The sequence below is a fragment of the Macaca fascicularis genome, chromosome 3 (genome assembly GCF_037993035.2).
Source record: "Macaca fascicularis isolate 582-1 chromosome 3, T2T-MFA8v1.1".
In the NCBI taxonomy this organism is placed as follows: domain Eukaryota; kingdom Metazoa; phylum Chordata; class Mammalia; order Primates; family Cercopithecidae; genus Macaca; species Macaca fascicularis.
The window spans coordinates 49,764,765-49,779,113 of NC_088377.1; the positions used below are offsets into that span (position 1 = coordinate 49,764,765).

Here is a 14,349-nt window from a genome sequence, read left to right on the forward strand (position 1 = left end):
GGCAGTTTCTTCTTCCTCACCACTAACCACACTCTCAGGGACTCCAAACCACAACTAAGAAAAGGAAAAAGACATAAACAAGAGGCAGTTTCACAGGAAGAGTTCTCCTAATGAGTCTGTGAGCCTAACTTTCCGACCGACCGAAGTACTCCTCTCTTTGCCCGCCAGCTGTGAGAAAACAAAGCCTAAGGCAGATTAAAAAGCAGGAGGACTGCTCAGAGTGGTTGCCCTTGGTATCTGTTTACTGAAAAAATCCAAAACAAACATCCGACGCTTCCACCCACTGAAACTTCCTGTGACTCTGCTACCAGCTGTCTCCATGGATTCTCCCAATTAAACCCCACCATCTACACAAAACTCAACTGTGTGTGGACCCCAAGTATGCCATCTCTCCGATACAGGACCCCCTGGGCAGCACCCTGGCCACCCTTACATCCACAACATCTAGGCCACACGGCCAAGGGCGCCTGACCCTGTCAAAACCCCAAATGCGGCCAGGCACAGTGGCTCATGCCTGTAATCCCAGCACTTTGGGAGGCTGAGGCAGCTGGATCACAAGGTCAGGAGTTCGAGACCAGCCTGACCAACATGTTGAAACCCTGTCTCTACTAAAATACAAAAATTAGCCGGGCATGGTAGTGCGCACCTGTAATCCCAGCTACTCGGGAGGCTGAGGCAGGAGAATCGCTTGAACCCAGGAACCCAGGAGGCGGAGATTGCAGTGAGCCAAGATAGTGCTACTGCACTCAGCCTGGGCAACAAAACAAGACTCCATCTCAAAAAAAAAAAAAAAAAAAAAACCGAAAAGCAAAATCCACTAGTCTAGTCCTACATGCTCACCCACGGCTAGCCAGTTTCCACCCTCTACAGCAGAGGTCCCCAACCTCTGGGCCAGGGGCTGGTACTGGTCAATGCCCTGTTAGGAACCAGGCTACATAGCAGGAGGTGAGTGGCAGGTGAATGAAATTTCATCTGTAGTTACAGCCACTCCCCATCGCTTGCATTACCACCTGAGCTCCGCCTCCTGTCAGATCAGCGGCGGCATTAGATTCTCATAGGAGCTTGAACCCTGTTCTAAACTGTTCATGTGAGGGATGTAGGTTGCACGCTCCCTATGAGAATCGAATGCCTGATGATCTGTCATGTCTCCCATCACCCCAGATGGACCGTCTAGTTGCAGGAAAACAAGCTCAGGGGTCCCACTGATTCTACACGATGGTGAATTGTGGAATTATTTCATTATATATGTTACAACGTAATAATAACAGAAATAAAGCACACAATAAATGTAATGCACTTGAATCATCCTGAAAGCATCCCACCCTGGTCTGTGAAAAAACTGTCTTCCATGAAACCGGTCCCTGGTGCCAAAAACGTTGAGGACCACTGCTGCTCAGAATCTATCAGTCACTCTTCTTCCCCTCACCCCCTTGCCCTAGAAGCACACCCTGCAAACCCGCCGTGAATTGACAGTCTGCTTCTATCCCTCTTCCCCTCGTGTCTGTTTCTGGAGGAAGAGGATAAAGGACCAGCTGCCCCAAGTCCTAGCGGGCAGCTCGAAGAAGTGAAACTTACACGTTGGTCTCCTGTTTCCTTGCCAAGCCTTTACCATGGTAACAACCCCTGGTCCCGTTCAGCCACCACCGCCCCACCCAGCACACCTCCAACCCCAGTCAGACAAGGTTGTTGACACAAGAGAGCCCTCAGGGGCACGGAGAGAGTCTGGACACATGGGGGAGTCAGCCATGTATCATCGGAGGCGGCTGGGCACATGGCGGGGATGAGGGAAAGACCAAGAGTCCTCTGTTGGACCAAAGTCCTAGACAGACAAAACCTAGACAATCACGTGGCTGGCTGCATGCCCTGTGGCTGCTGGGCTAGGCCCAGGAGGAGGGAGGGGCGCTGTTTCCTGGAGGTGGCCCGGGGCACCAGGTGGACAGCCCCGGGGGAAAAACATCCACGTTTTGATGGAGGTTATCTTTGATAACTCCACAGTGACCTGGTTCTCCAAAGGAAAAGCAGGCAACGTGAGCTGGTTTTTTTTCTCCAAGCTGAACACTAGGGGTCCTGGGCTTTTTGGGTCACCCGGTATGGCAGACGGTCAACCTGGCAGGACATCCGGGAGAGACAGACACAGGCAGAGGGCAGAAGGGTCAAGCGAGGTCCTCAGGCCAAGGCTATTGGGGTTTGCTTAATTGTTCCTGAACCCTCTTACACACGTACACACACAGAGCAGCACGCACACACACACACACACACATGCCTCAGCAAGTCCCGGAGAGGGAGGTGTCGAGGGAAGGGGGCCCCGCTGGCTGTTCAGACGGACTCCCAGAGCCAGCGAGTGGGTGGGGCTGGAGTATGAGTTCATCTATTTCCTGCCCACATCTGGTATAAAAGGAGGCAGCGGCCCACGGAGGAGCACAGCTGTGTCTGGCTGCAGGGCCAAGAGCGCTGTCAAGAAGAGCCACACGCCCCCCTCCAGCAACTGAATTCCTGCAGCTCAGCAGCCGCCGCCAGGGCAGGTCGAACCGCCAATCGCAAAGCACCTCTGAGAACTTCAGGTAGGAGAAAAGCAAACTCCCTCCAACCTCTTACTTCGGGCTTAGAAGTAAGGCAGAGAACTTGCCTCCCCAGAGTCCCCTCCCTCCATCATCCCCCACTATTCCTCTATTTTCTTTTTCTCAGACCTGCAGCCTTGAGTCGACCCTATCCTGGGGTGACTGCAGGAGAGCAGGGAGGATGGTCAGGCCCCATCAACAACCCCATCACCCAGAAACAAGAACCTTGACTCTCTCGGTCTCTCTGCATCAAGACACTTACCCATTTCCCACCTCGTACCTGCTAACTTGAATGAAACAATCACTGGGAAAGCATTATAAGAGAATTAAGGCCAGGCACTGTGGCTCATGCCTGTAATCCCAGGACTTTGTGAGGCTGAGGCAGGCAGATAACTTGAGCCCAGGAGTTTGAGACCAGCCTGGGCAACATGGCAAAACCCTGTTCTCCCAAAAAAAAAATACAAAAATTAGCTGGGCGTGCTGGTGTGCCTGTATTCCCAGCTAATTGGGAGGCTGAGGTGGGAGGATTGCTTGAGCCAGGGAGGCAGAGGCTGCAGTGAGCCAAGATTGAGCCATTGCACCCAGCCTGGATGACGGAGCAAGACTCTGTCTCAAAAAATGAATGAAAGGAAGGAAGGAAGGAAGAAAGAGAGAAAGAGAGAGAAAGAGAAAGAGGAAGGAAAGAAAGAGAGAGAGAAGGAAGGAAGGAAGGAAGGAAGGAAAAGAAAGCAAATGTAAAGGCTCATGCAAATCAAAGATGTGATAATTGATAATTGAGCCTGGGCTAAATCCCCCCTGTGCTGCAAAGGCAGCGGGACACAGAGGGAAGGCAGATGGACTGGATTCCAAGATTCCCGTAGGGCAAGATGGCCAAAGACTCCCTGCCACTGCCCGGGGATAAGTCAGTCTGAGTGAGATGGAGTGGGACGGGCTAAGAATCTGAATGTGTCATGGTCTGTTCCTGCACCTTGCCCTAGTGTTCACCCACCACCTGCTTGCAGGAAACAAGAAGAGCAGGGCCCACAGCTGGCCAGCTCCCCTCCCCTCCCGCCTGTCTTCCAGAAAGATTTCTTCACCAGCCCTCTTTCCATTGCTCTAGGATGCAGATGTCTCCAGCCCTCGCCTGCCTAGTCCTGGGCCTGGCCTTCGTCTTTGGTGAAGGGTCCACCGTGCACCATCCCCCATCCTACGTGGCCCACCTGGCCTCAGACTTCGGGGTTAGGGTGTTTCAGCAGGTGGCGCAGGCCTCCAAAGACCGCAACGTGGTTTTCTCACCCTATGGGGTGGCCTCGGTGTTGGCCATGCTCCAGCTGACAACGGGAGGAGAAACCCGGCAGCAGATCCAAGCGGCCATGGGATTCAAGATTGATGGTGAGCCACGGGACACTGGGGGAGGTGGGAGGCATGCAAAATAGACCAACCAGAAGCCAAGGAAAGGCTGGCTCTGGCTTAGCCGAGCCAAGCCCCATACAGCTGTGCTGCAGGGGCCACCCCATCTTCTTCCCACTACACCCCAAGTCACTGGACCCTTGAATTGCCAAGGGTGTCTGGCCAGTGGATTTACCGCTTATTCACCACCGCATGATCTTAACCTCATTAAGCCTCAGTTTGCCCATCTATAAAATGAGGATCATAAAAATACCAACCACAGAGGGCTGTCCTAAAGAATTCATGGGCCGGGCACGGTGGCTCACGCCTGTAATCTCAGCATTTTGAGAGGCTGAGGCGGGCGGATCAGGAGGTCAGGAGATTGAGATCATCCTGGCTAACATGGTAAAACCCCGTGTCTACTAAAAATACAAAAAAATTAGCCAGGCATGGTGGCAAGCGCCTGTAGTCCCAGCTACTCAGCAGGCTGAGGCAGGAGAATGGTGTGAACTTGGGAGGTGGAGCTTGCAGTGAGCCGAGACCGTGCCACTGCACTCCAGCCTGGGCAACAGAGCGAGACTCTGTCTTGAAAAAAAAAAAAAAAGAATTCATGGAATTACACTTGTGAAATGCTTAGCACAGTCATCACTATAAGAAAAAAAATCTAAGGCCAGTCATAGTGCCTCGTATCTGTAATCTCAGCACTTTGGGAGATTGAGGTAGGAGGATCACTTGAGGCTAGGAGTTCGAGGCCAGCCTGGGCAATACGGTGAAACCACGTATCTACTAAAAGTATAAAAATTAGTCCGATGTGATGGTGTACACCTGTAATACCAGTTACTCAGGAAGTTGAGGCACAAGAATCGCTTGAACTCGGGAGGTGGAGGTTGCAGTGAGCTGATATCGCACCACTGCACTCCAGCCTGGGCGACAGAGTGAGACTCTGTCTCAAAAAAAAAAAAAAAAATTAAGAAAAGAAAAAAACTAAGGTCAGGCAAGGTGGCTTATGACTGTAATCTCAGCATTTTGGAAGGTTGAGGCAGGAGGATCACTTGAGGCCAGAAGTTTGAGACCAGACTGAGCAACAGCGAGACCCCTGCCTCTACAAAAAATTTAAAAATTAGCCAGATGTGGTGGCACATACCTGTAGTCCCAGCTACTTAGGAGGCTGAGGTGGGAGGATGGCTTGAGCCCAGGAACTGGAGGCTGCAGTGAGCTATGATTGCACCACTGCACTTCAGCCTGGACAACAAAGGGAGGCCCTGTCTGGAAAAAAAAAAAAAAAAAAAAAAAAGGAAGAAAGAAAATATTTAGGGTTCATCCAGGAGGTGGAGGTTGCAGTGAGCTGAGATCACGTCATTGCACTCCAGCCTGGGAGACAAGAGCAAAACTCTATCTCAAAAAAAAAAACAGGAAGAAAATATTTAGGGTTCATAACTTAAGAACAGAGAAAAATATTCTAGCCCAAAGAGAGGGTTGGGATCTGAGACGTTTGAAGAAAGGAAGAGATACAGAAAAGAGATTTTGTCCTGGAATGAAATCTCCCTCCAGAGAGCCCTGGGAAAGCACGGTAGCCCCCATTCATCAGGGTGGAGCCTCTTGTGGGGGAAGTGGGCTCGGCTGGGAACCCTCGATTCAGCACGAGCCTGACATGTCTTCTCCTCTCTGCCCCTGCACAGACAAGGGCATGGCTCCCGCCCTCCGGCATCTGTACAAGGAGCTCTTGGGGCCGTGGAACAAGGATGAGATCAGCACCACAGACGCGATCTTTGTCCAGCGGGATCTGAAGCTGGTCCAGGGCTTCATGCCCCACTTCTTCAGGCTGTTCCGGAGTACGGTCAAGCAGGTGGACTTTTCAGAGGCAGAGAGAGCCAGATTCATCATCAACGACTGGGTGAAGACACACACAAAAGGTGAGCAGGCAGGGAAAGGAAGCCCGTTCCCCGGGGCCTCAAGAGAAAGGGAATTTGGAAACAAATCCATATATCCCAGTTGGGTGGAGTAGTTCACACCTGTAATCCCAGCCCAACACTTTGGGAGGTCTAGGTGAGAGGATGGCTTGAGGTCTGGAGTTTGAGACTAGCCTGGCCAACATAACAAGACCCCATCTCTACAAAAAATTTAAAAACCAGCCGGGCATGGTGGTGCACACCTGTAGTCCCAGCCACTTGGGAGGCTGAGGTGGGAGGATCACTTGAGTCCAGGAGTTCAAGGCTGCATTGAGCTATGTTTGCAACACTGCACTCCAGCCTGGGCCACAGAACAAGACCTCATCTCTAAAAAAACAAACAAAAACCAAATCCACATATCCTAAACAACGCTCCTTTTCAGCATTCTATTCTCTATGGACAGAGGGCTGGATGCTTTAAGAACCAAATCTTAGGCTGGGCACGGTGGCTCACACCTCTAATCCTAGCATTTTGGGAGGCCGGGGCGGGCAGATTGCCTGAGCACAGAAGTTCAAGACCAGCCTGGCCAACATAATGAAACCCTGTCTCTATCAAAAATACAAAGAATTAGCCAGGTGTGTTGGCGCCTGCCTATAATCCCAGCTGCTCAGGAGGATGAGGCTCAAGAATCATTTGAACCCGGGAGGCGGAGGCTGCAGTGAGCTGAGATCATGCCACTGCACTCCAGCCTGGGTGACAGAGCAAGACTTTGTCTCCAAAAAAAAAAAAAAAGGAACTAGATGGGTTCATTTAAACCCCTGACTGCAGCCCTTTGACATACATCCAGTTGAGGACTGTGAACTCTGGGAAACATCTAAAAGGCTTGAAAATTTTGTCTAGGCCGGGCGCAGTGGCTCACGCCTGTAATCCCAGCACTTTGGGTGGCTGAGGTGGGCGAATCATAAGGTCATGAGATTGAGACCATCCTGACTAACACGGTGAAACCCCATCTCTACTAAAAAATACAAAAAATTAGCTGGGTGTGGTGGTGGGCGCCTGTAGTTGCAGCTACTCGGGAGGCTGAGGCAGGGGAATGGCATGAACCCGGGAGGCGGAGCTTGCATTGAGCTGAGATCGCGCCATTGCATTCCAGCCTGGGTGAGAGTGCAAGACTCTGTCTCAAAAAAAAAAAAAAAAAAAATTTGTCTAACTTCAGCCGGGCATGGTGGCTCACACCTATAATCCCAGCACTTTGGGAGGCCGAGGCAGGTGGATCATGAGGTCAGGAGTTTGAGACCAGCCTGACCAACATGATGAAACCCCATCTCTACTAAAAATACAAAAATTAGCCAGGCATGGTGGCGGGTGCACGTAATCCCAGTTATTCAGTAGGCTGAGGCAGGAGAATCACTTGAACCCAGGAGACGGAGGTTGCGGTGAGCCAAGATCGCGCCACTGCACTCCAGCCTGGTGACAGAGCGAGACTCCATCTCAAAACAACAACAACAACAAAAGCTGTCTAACTTCCTGATCTTCCTGATCGTTGGTTTTCCCACAGGGATGATCAGTGACTTGCTTGGGAAAGGAGCCGTGGACCAGCTGACACGGCTGGTGCTGGTGAACGCCCTCTACTTCAACGGCCACTGGAAGACTCCCTTCCCCGACTCCAGCACCCACCGCCGCCTCTTCCACAAATCAGATGGCAGCACTGTCTCTGTGCCCATGATGGCTCAGACCAACAAGTTCAACTATAGTAAGTCCAAGAGCCCCTTCCCCACAGCCCACAGCAACTGCATCTCATTCCTGGGGTATCCCAAGGAATGCCCAAATTGTCGCCCTCCGACAGGGAATGCTCCCCTTTAAGGGAGGAGAGACCCTAGAATATACTCCAGCTTTGACAAAGATTCTCCAAGCAGGAGACATCAGGATAATGGGAACAGAAGACAGGAGGTTTACCCCATGAAGAATGAAGCTGAAATCCAGAAATTCCCTCAGGGCCACATTTGTCCACCTGACTCCAGGGTCTCCTCTTCATGTATTGCTGGTGTGACTACCTGGGGATGAGAAATCCTGCTGGGGGAGTTGAGGTTAAGGGGATGAGGACTCCAGGTGCGGTGGCTCACGCCTGTAATCCCAGCACTTTGGGAGGCCAAAGTGGGTGGATCACCTGAGGTCAGGAGTTTGAGACCAACCTGGCCAACACGGTGAAACCCCATCTCTACTAAAAATGCAAAAATTAGCCAGGCGTGGTGGCACGTGCCTGTAATCCCAGCTACTCGGGAGGCTGAGGCAGGAGAATCACTTGAGCTTGGGAGGTGGGAGTTGCAGTGAGCCGAACAAAATTGAGCCACTTCACCCTAGCCTGGGCGAAAGAGTGAAACTCCGTCTCAAAAAAATTAAATAAAATAAAAAAAGGATGAGGACTGGGATGAATTGGTGGTTGGGTGTGAGGAAAATGGAAGTGAAAGAAGGCCAAAAGAGACAGAGAAGGCCTGGCGCGGTGGCTCACGCCTATAATCCCAGCACTTTGGGAGGCTAAGAAGGGGGATTGCTTGAGGCCAGAAGTTGAAGACCAGCCTGGGCAACATAGCAAGACCCTGCCTCTACAAAAAAAATTTTTTTTAATTAGCCAGGCTTGGTGACATGTATCTGTAATCTACTCAAGAAGCTGAGGTGAGGCCAGGCGTGTTGTCTCACGCCTGCATTCCCAGCACTTTGGGAGGTCCAGGCGGGTGGATGACCTGAGGTCAGGAGTTCAAGACCAGCCTGGCCAACATGGTGAAACCCCATCTCTACAAAAATACAAAAATTAGCTGGGCATGATGGCAGGTGCCTGTAATCCCAGCTACTCGGGAGGCTGAGGTGGGAGAATCGATTGAACCGGGGAGGGGGAGGTTGCAGTGAGCTGAGATTGCGCCATTGCACTCCAGCCTGGGTGACAGAGTGAGACTCCTCAAAACAAACAAACAAACAAACAAACAAAAAACAGAAGCTGAGGTGGGAGAAACATTTGAACCAGGATTCGGAGGCTGCAGTGAGCTATGATTGCACCACTGCACCACACTCCAGTCTGTGTGACAGAGTGAGACCCTGTTTCTTACAGACACACAGAGAGAGAGACGGAGAGAGAGAGAGAGAGAGAGAAAGAAACTAGAAGATACTGAATTGGCAGAAGAGAAGGGAAATAGAAATTAAAATACTGAATAGGGGAGCAGTGAACAGGGGATCTCCAAAAGCCAAGAGGGAGAGAGAGCCTGGCTTCCAGAAAAAGCGGAGAAGCCAGGAGAACTAGGTGAAAATCCAGTGCTGGGTTGCTGTCAGCGAGAGCTGGAGCCCTTTCCAACGAGCCATCTTGGTGTCTTCACAGCCGAGTTCACCACGCCCGATGGCCATTACTACGACATCCTGGAACTGCCCTACCACGGAAACACCCTCAGCATGTTCATTGCTGCCCCTTATGAAAAGCAGGTGCCTCTCTCTGCCCTCACCAACATTCTGAGTGCCCAGCTCATCAGCCACTGGAAAGGCAACATGACCAGGCTGCCCCGCCTCCTGGTTCTGCCCAAGTAAGTCACAACCGCTATCTCTCCCACCCACCCACCCACCCCTCTCTCCAGGCTCCCCAAAGTCGCTGCCCCCCAGGTTGAATTTCCCCGATCTGTGACGTTTGCAGGGCAGGGACATGCATGTGTGGGAGGCTGATGGGAAACTGTAGCCTGGGTTTGATTAGGAGTCTTGCAATCATCCCTCCCCCTGTTTCTGCTGGAGGGCAGGGGACAGCTCTTCCCGACCACACCTCCACATTGACTATCCCCCCAGAATACTCAGCAAAAGCCCCCAAAAGGAGAGCCAGAGAAATGAGGGAGGTAGGGGCCCAATCAGTCCACATCTACTTAAGGTGGCCCCACCAGCACTCCTATCCCCCACCCTTTCAAGTCAACATCCAGACAAAAGAAATCACTTCCAAAGACAGAGCAGCTCAAAGCGCAGCTTCTAGCTGGGGTTCCAAGAAAGCAGATTTTTCGAAATCCTTCTGCAGAAGGAAGCAAAGAGATTTTTCGAAATCCTTCTGCAGAAGAAGGCTGGGGCTGGGGAACTCCAGAATTATAGGGAAGCCTCCCACCACGCTCATCCCAAATTTCCAGATGCTACAATGCCAGGCTTGGGGAAAGACGAGAATGTAGTTGGTTAGCTGGTGCATGCTCTCTCACTTGCATCCTCTCTCTTCCTCTTTCCCCACCCACCCCTCGGCTCATAAAAATCGAGGTAATTAGTCGTGCCCTAGTGAGAAGCAGAGAGTGCTCAAAGGCCCCCTGCTTGGGTCCTCTTCAGCGTTAGCTCTCAGAAACACAATCTGCAGAACAGATTTTTGTTCCAACATCCTTGCAGGAGAATTTGCCCTTAGCTTCCCCCGCCCCAGCCAGGCTGAATAAAATTATGCTGAAACTACTGTCTTATTTGAGGAAAGTAATTAGTCATAGGTGGGAGGGGGCGGGGAGATTGCAGAAGAATGTTCATGAATATTAGGATTTCCAGCAATAAGGAGGACTTTGTAAACAGCTTTAGAAAAAGAACGAGGCCGGCTGGGCGCTGTGGCTCATACCTGTAATCTCAGCATTTGGGGAGGCCAAGACGGGTGGATCACTTGAGGCCAGGAGTTCAAGACCAGACTGGCCAACATGGTGAAATCTTGTCTCTACTAAAAATACAAAAATTAGCCGGCCATGGTGGCAAGCGCCTATGAGCCCAGCTACTCGGGAGGCTGAGACACGAGAATTGCTTGAACCCGGGAGGCGGAGGCTGCAATGAGCTGAGATCACACCACTGCACACCAGCCTGGGGGACAGAGCAAGACTCTGTTTCAAAAAAAAAAAAAAAAAAAAAAAGAAAGAAAAGAAAAGAAAAGAAGGCCGGGCCCTGTGGCTCACGCCTGTAATCCCAGCACTTTGGGAGGCCTAGGCGGGTGGATCACGAGGTCAGGAGATCGAGACTATCCTGGTGAACATGGTGAAACCCTGTCTCTACTAAAAATACAAAAAAAAATTAGCCAGGCATGGTGGCGGGCTCCTGTAGTCCCAGCTTCTCAGGAGGCTGAGGCAGGAGAATGGCGTGAACCCGGGAGGCAGCGGAGCTTGCAGTGAGCCGAGATCGCGCCACTGCACTCCAGCCTGGGTGACAGAATGAGACTCCGTCTCAAAAAAAAAAAAAAGAAAAAGAAAAGAAAAAAAGGAAAGGAAAGGAAAGGAAAGGAAAGGAAAGGAAAAGAAAGGAAGAGGAAGAGGAAGAGGAAGGGAGGGAGGGAGGGAAGGGAAGGAAAGAAGGGAGAGGACCAGGCCTCCCTCTCCAACCTTCACCTCCATTCCTATTCTGGCCACTTGATTTGGGGGACACCTGGTAGGGGACGGGGAAAGGTGCAGGCTGCCAGCCAAAGGGGACCCCAGCTTGAGCAGCCTCTTACTGCTATCCGCAGGTTCTCCCTGGAGACTGAAGTTGACCTCAGGAAGCCCCTAGAGAACCTGGGAATGACCGACATGTTCAGACAATTTCAGGCGGACTTCACGAGTCTTTCAAGTAAGAGGACCTTCCTTTGCTTTTTCTTACCCCAGTGGAGTGCGGGCCCCTAAGAGGAAAAAGGAACCTCTCCTTGAGAGTGGCAGCTGATCTAATCCTGTGTCCACATCTGTTTCAGACCAAGAGCCTCTCCACGTTGCGCAAGCGCTTCAGAAAGTGAAGATCGAGGTGAACGAGAGTGGCACGGTGGCCTCCTCATCCACAGGTGAGTCTGGCTCAGGTGAGGCTCCATGGGCCTGTCACCTCCATCACCCTTCAGGATAACTGGTCCCCAGACCCAGGAAGGACCCCGCATCCCTCTCCACACAGATCTCTCTGCACAGAGCGGCTCGGTCTGTGCTCAGCCATCACCCGTTCCCCACCTGTTTCTCAGCCTGGAAAACAGGCTTGGGACCATGGAACCCTGTTTCCTCACCTGATGGCTCCTAAGTTCCCTGACTGTGAAAAGGCCTCCTAAAGGAAAACCCAAGTTGTTCCCACAGTGGGAAGTAAACTTAAGAAATGTGCTTATCAGGCTGGGCGTGGTGGCTCACACCTGTAATCCCAGCGCTTTGGGGAACCAAGGCGGGTGGATCACTTGAGGTCAGGAATTCGAGACCAGCCTGGCCAACATGGCAAAACCCTGTCTCTACGAAAAATACAAAAATTAGCCAGGCCTGGTGGCGTGTGCCTGTGGTCCCAGCTACTCGGGAGGCAGAGGCAGGAGAATCACTTGAATCCAGGAGGCAGAGGTTGCAGTGAGCCGATATCACACTGCTGCACCCCAGACTGGGCAATAGAACGCAACTCTGAAGTAAGAGAGAGACAGAGAGAGAGAGAGAGAGAGAGAGAGAGAGAGAGAGAGAGAGAGAGAGAGAGAGAGAAAAGAAAAGAAAGAGCTTATCAATAAGCCCTTAAAGGATTTAGATAAATGTGTGTAAGGGAAGAGCTGATCCATTGCTACCAAGCTCCTGGAGGAAACCAGGTCTCAGAGGATGTCCCTAAACTTTTAAGGTTCATATTCAGGAAAACAACTTCCAGCTGGGCTCAGAGGCTCACACCTGTAATCCCAGCACTTTGGGAGGCTGAGGCAGGAGGATCACTTAAGCCCAGGCATTTGAGACCAGCCTGGGCAGCATAAGGAGACCCTGTCTCTATAAAAATTAGAAAAAAAATTAGCCAGGCATGGTGGCATGCACCTATAGCCCCAGCTACTTGGGAGACTGAGGTGGGAGGATCACTTGAGCCCAGGAGTTCGAGGCTGCCGTGAGCCACGAAGGCACCACTGCACTCCAGCCTGGGCAACAGAGGGAGACCCTGTCTCTTAAGAAAAATGGTGGGGGGTGCCAGTGCCAGCATCCCTCTGTTCTAAGGCATTGTCCCTTCTCTTGCAGCTGTCATAGTCTCAGCCCGGATGGCGCCTGAGGAGATCATCATGGACAGACCCTTCCTCTTTGTGGTCCGGCACAACCCCACAGGTGAGCCTGGAACCCATCATGTTCCACATCCTCCCACCCATCCTTTCTCTTAGGAACTAGTCCCGACAGATGCAGACATCTCTCTACCCCTGAGAGGGCTCTGGGCAGAGAATCCATAACCCTACCCTGCTTCCTGTCCCAAGAGGAGGCCACCTTTTATCACCCACAGAGAGTGCCGGGCCACCATCCCTGCTCTGTCACTCAGGCAGCTGAGACTCCAGACAGCTCACTCATCTGCCCAGATCTCAGTCCTTCCACCCACATCCAGCCCGATGAGCTGTCCCACTCCTTCCGCTTCTCAACTCCCACGGTTCTTCCATCCTCAGGAACAGTCCTTTTCATGGGCCAAGTGATGGAACCTTGACCCTGGGGAAAGACGCCTTCATCTGGGACAAAACTGGAGATGCATCGGGAAAGAAGAAACTCCGAAGAAAAGAATTTTAGTGTTAATGACTCTTTCTGGAGGAAGAGAAGACATTTGCCTTTTGTTAAAAGATGGTAACCCAGATCTGTCTCCAAGACCTCGGCCTCTCCTTGGAGGACATTTAGGTCAAAATCCCTAGTCTCCACCTGGAACCCCGGGAGAGAAGTTTGAAGCACAACTCCTTTAAGGTCTCCAAACCAGACAGTGACGACTGTGGGACCATCTGGGGCACCTGCTTCCGCCTCTCTCTCTGCCCACTCGGGTCTGCAGACCTGGTTCCCACTGAGGCCTTTTGCAGGACGGAACTATGGGGCTTACAGGAGCTTTTGTGTGCCTAGTAGAAACTATTTCTGTTTCAGTCACATTGCCATAACTCTTGTACTGTCTGCCACTGTGGAGGAGGCTGGTGACAGGCCAAAGGCCAATGGAAGAAGCACCCTTTCATCTCAGAGTCCATTCTGGCACTGGCCACCCCTCCCCAGTACAGGGGTGCTGCACATGGCAGAGTGAATGTCCCCCATCACGTGGCCCAACCCTCCTGGCCTGGCTGTCTCCCTCCCCAGAAACAGTGTGCATGGGTTATTTTGGAGTGTAGGTGACTTGTTTACTCATTGAAGCAGATTTCTGCTTCCTTTTATTTTTATAGGAATAGAGGAAGAAAGGTCAGATGTGTGCCCAGCTCCTCACCCCCAGTCTCTTGGTGGGGAGGGGTGTACCTGAATATTTATCATATCCTTGCCCTTGTGTGCTTGTTAGAGAGAAAGAGAACTATTAAGGAAAATAATATTATGTAAACTTGCTCCTAGTGTTTCTTTCTGGTCTGTGTCACCGTATCTCAGGAAGTCCGGCCACTTGACTGGCACACACCCCTCGGGACATCCAGCGTGATGGAGCCCACACTGCCACCTTGTGGCCACCCGAGCCCCTCGCGCCCCTCTTGTCCTCGTCTTTCTCCCCTTGATGGAAATTGACCATTCAATTTCAGCCTCCTTCAGGGGACCAAAAGGACGGAGTGGGGGAGAGAGACTCAGACGAGGACAGAGTGGTTTCCAATGTGTTCAGTAGATTTAGGAGCAGAAATG

The 14,349-nt window shown here is 51.7% G+C and overlaps 1 protein-coding gene across 1 annotated transcript; it reads left to right on the plus strand.

The window, feature by feature from the left end:
• The first annotated feature begins 2,420 nt into the window (after window positions 1–2,420).
• Window positions 2,421–14,067, plus strand: SERPINE1 (serpin family E member 1). The gene is made up of 9 exons (XM_005549284.5): window positions 2,421–2,561; window positions 3,658–3,929; window positions 5,606–5,839; window positions 7,374–7,568; window positions 9,183–9,381; window positions 11,286–11,386; window positions 11,505–11,591; window positions 12,760–12,843; window positions 13,170–14,067. The coding sequence occupies exons 2-9, from the start codon at window positions 3,659–3,661 to the stop codon at window positions 13,205–13,207; spliced, it is 1,209 nt and encodes a 402-aa protein (XP_005549341.1). The 5' UTR covers window positions 2,421–2,561; window position 3,658; the 3' UTR covers window positions 13,208–14,067.
• Window positions 14,068–14,349: the final 282 nt, after the last annotated feature.

Coding starts and splice junctions, on each gene's coding strand:
- SERPINE1 (XM_005549284.5), top strand. CDS start 3,659: ATGCAGATGTCTCCAGCCCTCGCCTGCCTAGTCCTGGGCCTGGCCTTC. Junction 9,382..11,285: donor CGCCTCCTGGTTCTGCCCAA/GTAAGTCACAAC, acceptor TGCTATCCGCAG/GTTCTCCCTGGAGACTGAAG. Junction 11,592..12,759: donor GGTGGCCTCCTCATCCACAG/GTGAGTCTGGCT, acceptor CTTCTCTTGCAG/CTGTCATAGTCTCAGCCCGG.